This window comes from Monoraphidium neglectum (genome assembly GCF_000611645.1).
Source record: "Monoraphidium neglectum strain SAG 48.87 unplaced genomic scaffold scaffold00763, whole genome shotgun sequence".
Classification (NCBI taxonomy): domain Eukaryota; kingdom Viridiplantae; phylum Chlorophyta; class Chlorophyceae; order Sphaeropleales; family Selenastraceae; genus Monoraphidium; species Monoraphidium neglectum.
The window spans coordinates 1-6,318 of NW_014012865.1; the positions used below are offsets into that span (position 1 = coordinate 1).

A 6,318-nucleotide genomic window follows, 5' to 3' on the forward strand; every position below is an offset into this window, starting at 1 on the left:
GGTGACGGGTGAGTGACGGGAGGGCAGCGGGTGAGGACCCGCCAGGTGCGTCAGGGGGGGGGGGAGGCACGCCATGCTACGTCATGAGCGGGCCGCGGCGCGCCTTGGCGTTACGTCAGGGGGCGCGCCATGCGCAGCTGCCCGCCGGGAACGTGCGGGCCGCCGCTGTCGCCGCCGCCTGGTTGACACATGTCGACATGTGCTCGCAGGAACCGGTGTGTCTGAATGCCTCTGATCCCATGGTCCCCTCCCGTTCCCAGGGCCCTAGCAAGGTCTTTGCCCATGGAAAGCCCTCTGATCTTGCATACGTCGACTCTCACGCCAAATCCGTCCGGCCTGCGCCATGCCTGCCCCTCAGAGCAGGCCCAAGCCCCCCTTCTGCCGCCGCGACCTAAATCATCGCGCCACCACCCGAGACAGCAAACGCGTGGCGGGCCCCCACCTCATCCCGCAGCTCGGCCACCTCCTTGTCCAGCTGCGCCACGCGGACCTGGTTGCGGATTCAAACGCCGGGGTGCGACAGCTGCAGGATTGGCCGGCTGGCGCGGCGCGGACGCGGCGGCGTGTGTGTGTTGCTAAGCCAGCCATTCCTCCGAAGGGCGTCGCCTACGACAATGCCATCAGCATGGTCGGCTGCGGCGTGCATACGTGTATATCCTGTCTCACCTCAAGCTCCCTGTTGTGCTGCAGGCAGGCCGCATAGTCTGACACCAGCTCAAGGAACGGCGCTGTCTGCGCCGCGTGCAGCGCGTCGAGCTGCTGCGCCAGGCCCGCCTCGAGCTCCGGCTCTACGTACACCTCCATTCCGTGTCACAGGACTGGTATGTTTCACATTGAAAATGCCATGGGGTCGCCACGCTCGCCTCGGTGCGCTTACAGCGATGCCGGGATCGTGGAAGCGTGATCTGCAGCTGATCGTGCGCGGCCCGTGTGCAACGAAATCTAATCAATGACAAAGAGATTCTACTGGTGCGACACCTGCGCATGATGATGGTGCGTCCCCGTCAGCATAGCACTGGGGTGACACGGCCACACCCGCAGCCGATGGTCTGCCGCAAAACTCAAAACTGGGCAGGGTGCAGCCCGACCTGAGCACACCGTGCGCCAGCCATAAACCCGGGACATGCTACTGTCACGCAGGGCAGCTAGTGTTGATTCAGTGATGCAGGTCTGAAGAGGGCTGGCAGCACTGCGAAGCGCGGAGGTTACGCGATCATGCCATCCCGCACCCTGCGAAAGCGGCGTGCCGCACATACATGTGATGCAGCCTGCTTGTCGCAGATTCAGTTCAAATTCTCTTTCGCAAACGTTTTGATGGACGCTCAGCAGGGAAAAAACTGAATCCCCATGCAGGGTGGCACATGAGCGGGCATGCAGGATTTATAGTCACGAGGAACCAGCAAAGCGGCACTGATGTGTTGCCTTGCAGACGACCTGCAGCCCCTGCCGTATTCCGCATCACAGTAGAGACGCAAATACTGTATTACCACATTACTCCAAAAAAATCCTATCAGTTTAAAGTTGCTGGCCTCAGCGGCCCAAGTAAAGCTGAGCCCCTCGACAACGCGAGCCCCGTTGAGCAAGCCAATGGACGTTGCAGCACGCTGGCCACCTGGGGCGGGCCGCGCCCTTTTGGGTATTGATGACCCACACGCTGCAGCTTGTACAGGTTGCAACTCCTGTGTTTGTGTGTATTTGTGTGTTTGTGTGTGTTTGTGTGTGTATGCATGTGTGTGCGTGCGCGAGTGCGTGTGCACGTGCGTGTGTGGAGCAGCTTGTGCGCAGCACAGCAGCGCCAAGGCCACGGGTAAACCCACCTGCCGGAAGACGCCCTTGGATATCACGAGATGATGAAGGGGTTAGCTGTGGCAATCCATGGGCAGGCCTGTCTTCAAATCAAGCCCCACCTAGCGCAGGCGGTCGCAGGTCACCTGGTGGATTGCATGCCATTCGCAGGGCGAGCATTATTCCATGCAAGGCCGCACAATATACTGGCATTGCTCATCAGTGGGACAGGGGACCGGGCAGGGTCGCGCTCAAGCTCGACACGCGGCTCTATGATGCGTCGGCCCTCCTGGCTGGGCCTCACCGAATAGCAGTCAGCTGGAAAGTTGTGCCGCGCCGCGCGCTCTTTCCAGAACCTAGGGGTTCCACGCGGCGGGCAAAGCTGCCAGCACAATGCCGACGGCAGGCTTCAGCGTACAACACGCGCAGCCGGCTTGCCTGGGGGTGATTGAGGGATCGAAGGGTGAGGAGGTGCGCATGGGTCAGAGCAGCACACCGATCAGAGAGCAGGCAGAAGCCACACGGCATGTATACCATGTGCAGCAAATCCCTGTTGATTCTAATAATGACAAAATTCCAGACACAACTAGCCATCATTTATGCACAAGGGATGCAGGAGTGTAGCGGGGGCGAACTAGGCGTTTAGCGCCGGTGCGTGCAGACAGCTGTGGCGCACACCCTCCTGAATTGCGCCCTGCTGGCGTGCCCCCTGGCGGCCATCGGCCCTCCTTGCCCGGCCATACCTTGGGGGTGCGAAGAGGAGGAGAACCTTGGACAGTGCCTTGGACCCTTGGCCAGCTCCCACCACCACCACCCCTAAAGCCCGCCAGCCGGCGACAGCTTGGCTTGATTGTGCTCACCACCTGCGAGGTATGGCAAGCCAGCAAACGGGGCGCCGCCGCGCAGCGCAGAACCCGAGCCCGCCGGCGTAGTCACACCCCAGTCTCACCTATGCAAAAGATCAAACCCTGATCTCTCCGCCAGCGCGGCGCCGCCCAAACCCTACGCTAGCCTGTCTCCTTTCGCCCGCGTTTCCAGGACATTGCGCCACGGGATCTCCCGCAGTCGCAGGTTTTTTTCCCCCGTGACGCAGGGCTAAGCCCGCTGCACAGCTGAACGAGTCAAGCGTGTGCAGGCATAGGCAGAGCGTGCCTGTACCGGCGGCCGCCTGGCGCCGTGGCGCGTCAGCGGCGCGCGGCGGAGCGCGCCTCGCTCCCACGAAGGGGACTGCCGATGTGAAGCGGCAGGAGATGCGGCATGAGCGCACCCAGAGGCCATACATCTCGCGGACTTGATGGCTAGGGCTGCGAGCGCGAGGGGAGCTCGTGACATGGCAAGAAAAACGCGAGCTGCCGTTAGGCGCAGGGCCTCAGAATGTCGTTGCGGAATGCATGAATGTACTCTGGAATGAACAAGTGAACGATCGAGGGCAAGAACGCCTCGCCAGGTGCAGCTGCAGGTGCACACTAAAAGTTGAAATGTTACCGTAATCTCACGGCGTTTCCCGAGGACACGTGTAAGGTTCACGTATGCTATATTATCGTCTTTGTAGTTGTGACTCGTTGCTCTCGCCCAACTGCACACGGGACAGGTGTGGTCGCTGCCCGGCTGCCGGGACACGGCCAGGGCTCAATATGCTGGAAAGGTGAGCCTCAGAGGCATCATAGGACCTGGGAGGTCACAGCAACGCCAGTAGCTGGTCGCCGCCCGCACCTCGGCGATGGCGCCAAAATGATTGACCTGGCAAGCCCACCCTACCGGAGCATTATCGGGCACTACTGCATGCGTGCGGAGTCCCGCATGCAGGTCGCTCTCTGGATGCAACCTCACACCCTCGATCATGCGTGCGCGCCATGTGCTGCGCCATAGATCGCCGAACAGACGGCTGCGGGTGCCGTCTCGACGCGCCGTGGAAGCAACCGACTCTAGATGCGACCTGGAGGCGTTTGACCGCGCCCAGGCGAACGCAAGCGCGGCCGTGGGGACGCCAAGCCCGCCACGAAAGGCCGCCGCAGCGCGCCTCTCCGGCAGCGACGCCAGCCCGCGGTGCGTACGCCATGCGTCTGCAGGTCGCATGCGTTCGCATGCACCACCTGCACGGGTGTCGGTATTCCAGCTGCCATGCGGGCGCATGCCGCGCATGCAGCACCTGCAATGGCGTGTGGCAGCTGCCATGCGGGCGCATGCAGCACCCGCACTGTCCGTCGTGTGCCAGCTGCCATGCGGGGCGCATCGCATCATGCAGCATTTGCACTGACGTATGCCAGCTGCCATGCAGGCGCTTGCAGCACCTGCACTCAGTACCCGCTGCTTGCTACATGTCCATGATGGGATCAGCTGACCCGCATGGGCCCTTGCCTCCCTTCCCCTCCTCGGCTCAAACCTGCTGCCATTCTCTCTCACTCGTACATGCAGCAAGCCGCGTGGTCACGCGCCGGGGACAACCGCACCCAGCTCGCCGGACGGCGGCAGCGGCGGTGGCGGCCGCAGCCCTGGCCTGCCCAGCCGCCGCTCCACCCGCTTCGGTGATGGGGGTGGCGGTGACGTCGCGCTGGACCCCCGTCACCTGGCCATGCAGCACTCCGCTGCCATGAGCCAGGCGCTGCCCCCGCTGCAGCTTGCGCGGCCAGTCGAGGGGGCTGCCGCCGGCGCGGCTGCAGGTGGGGCGGGCCACCCACTAGACGCACCGCTTCCCCCAGCAGAGCCACGGCTTGGAGCTCTCCCCTGCACAACCGAGTGGATGTGCGCTGCCACCGCCGCCGCCACCGCCACCACCGCCCTGGCAGCAGCGGCAGCGGCAGCAGCACCACCAGCAGCACCCTCAGCTGCTCCCTCGCGTCAGGGCAGCTTAGGGCTCCTGCCGCTCAGCAGAGATGCCAGCCTGCTGAGGTCCCTGCTGTTGCCGGAGCTTGGCAGCGGGGCCGCCGAGCTGCCCGGCCTGGACGGCATCCTCGAGGAGAGCGAGCTCATGGGCAACCTCACCGGGCCAGGAAACCGCCTCTGCGACGGCGCATCGCATGCGCCCTGCCCCACCCTGGCGCAGCTCTTCGATGAGCGCCTGCGTGCTGCCCCCAGCCGGCGGCGCACTGCGTGGTGGCGGCGGTGGCGGCGCCGGCAACGGCGCGGGGGCCGGCCACACCAGCAGCAGCGGCCACCAAGGCCATCCCCCTGTGCCCCTGCCTGCAGCTGCTCCCGCGGCCGCACACCCTCATGGTGTGGCCCTGCCGGGGGCGGCTGCGCTCGGCGCTTCGGTGCTGCCGCTGCGACCTGCTGATGTGGCGGACCTGTCCGCTGCCGACGCGGCGGCGATGCTGGTGGGGCTGCTGCGCGGCCGCTTCGACGTCGACGAAGTCAACGGCCTGCGCATCGTCTCCATGCGGCCGCCACCCGCTTCCATTCTGCACCTAGTTTCTCTCTATCAGAGCGGCGCCATCCTCCAACTGCCGGAGAGCCTGATCTTGACGTGGCTGGAGGGTTTGATGGCACCCGGCAGCGCGGCCGCGTGCGGTGTGCAGTGGCTCGGGCCGGATGCGCCGCTGCTGCTGCCTGCGCTCGAGCGCAAGGGGGGGCCCGTTCTGCTCCACAACGTGCACAAGGGCGGCAGGGCCACGCTGGCGGCGCTCATCATCGCCTTGGGCGCGCCGCCGCCCCCCCTTGCGGCCTGCGCCCACCCATGCCACCGAGCTGGCGGACCTGCTGGGGCGTGCGCGGCACCCTGGCGCTGGACTGCAGCACGTTGTGCTTGCGCGGCACGTGGACGGCTGCGACGCGCCCACAGCAGTGCTGACCCTGCCCACCGGCGTCCCCGTGGCGCCTGTGCCTGCTGCGGCGGAGCTTGCGGCGGCAGGGCTGCCCATTGTGCTGCTGGTGTCCCTCCCGACGGGCAAGCAAGCAGACCAGGCTGTGTCTGCGGCCCTCACCATGCTGGCGGTGCTGCTGCTGCCGCTGCTTGTGATGGTGGTCGAGACCCACGTCCCCACGCAGGCCCCCATGGCCGCGGCCGCAGCCAGCGCACCGGCAAGCGTGCTGCCAGTGGGTGTGATGGGGCAGCAGGAGCAGCAGCAGCAGAAGCAGAAGCAGCAGCAGGAGGAGGAGGAGGAGGAGGAGATGGGGGCGAAGGCAATGGTGGCGGACGCTGCGGTGGCGGGGGCGAACGCGGCGGCCGATGAGTGGCAGCTGAGGCTGGCGGGCGGCGTAGTGCTCTCCGTCCCTGCCGCGCTGTGCCGTGTTCTTGTGGCTTTGTTCAAGCCGGACGGCCCGGGCAGCATGCACGTGTCCAGGCTTGGGATGGAGTAGAGTGCAAGTCCACAGCATGAGGCAGCGCAGGAGGCGTATTCACTCATAACAATTCACAGCTCCTTGATTTACGGCTGTGTGGTCAGCTTGCCATTGCGCACATCTGATATTGGTACCGCGTGCCTTGGGTGCTACAACAGTTTTTTTGTTAAGTAATCTCATTGCCAAGCAGGTGTTGCTTCTGGTTGTGGGCCCCACGCAAAGCGCAATTGGTAAGGCCCAGCCATCGCATCGCCC

The 6,318-nt window shown here is 64.8% G+C and overlaps 2 protein-coding genes across 2 annotated transcripts; one reads left to right on the plus strand and one right to left on the minus strand.

The window, feature by feature from the left end:
* Window positions 1-391: 391 nt before the first annotated feature.
* Window positions 392-804, minus strand: MNEG_5203 (hypothetical protein; the record flags this gene model as incomplete). Its single annotated transcript, XM_014046318.1, has 2 exons — window positions 392-490; window positions 667-804. 2 exons carry the CDS (start codon window positions 802-804, stop codon window positions 392-394), a joined length of 237 nt encoding a protein of 78 aa, XP_013901772.1.
* A 2,615-nt stretch (window positions 805-3,419) lies between these two features.
* MNEG_5204 (hypothetical protein) lies at window positions 3,420-6,081 on the plus strand (the record flags this gene model as incomplete). Its single annotated transcript, XM_014046319.1, has 4 exons — window positions 3,420-3,430; window positions 4,240-4,445; window positions 4,972-5,192; window positions 5,518-6,081. The coding sequence occupies 4 exons, from the start codon at window positions 3,420-3,422 to the stop codon at window positions 6,079-6,081; spliced, it is 1,002 nt and encodes a 333-aa protein (XP_013901773.1).
* Window positions 6,082-6,318: the final 237 nt, after the last annotated feature.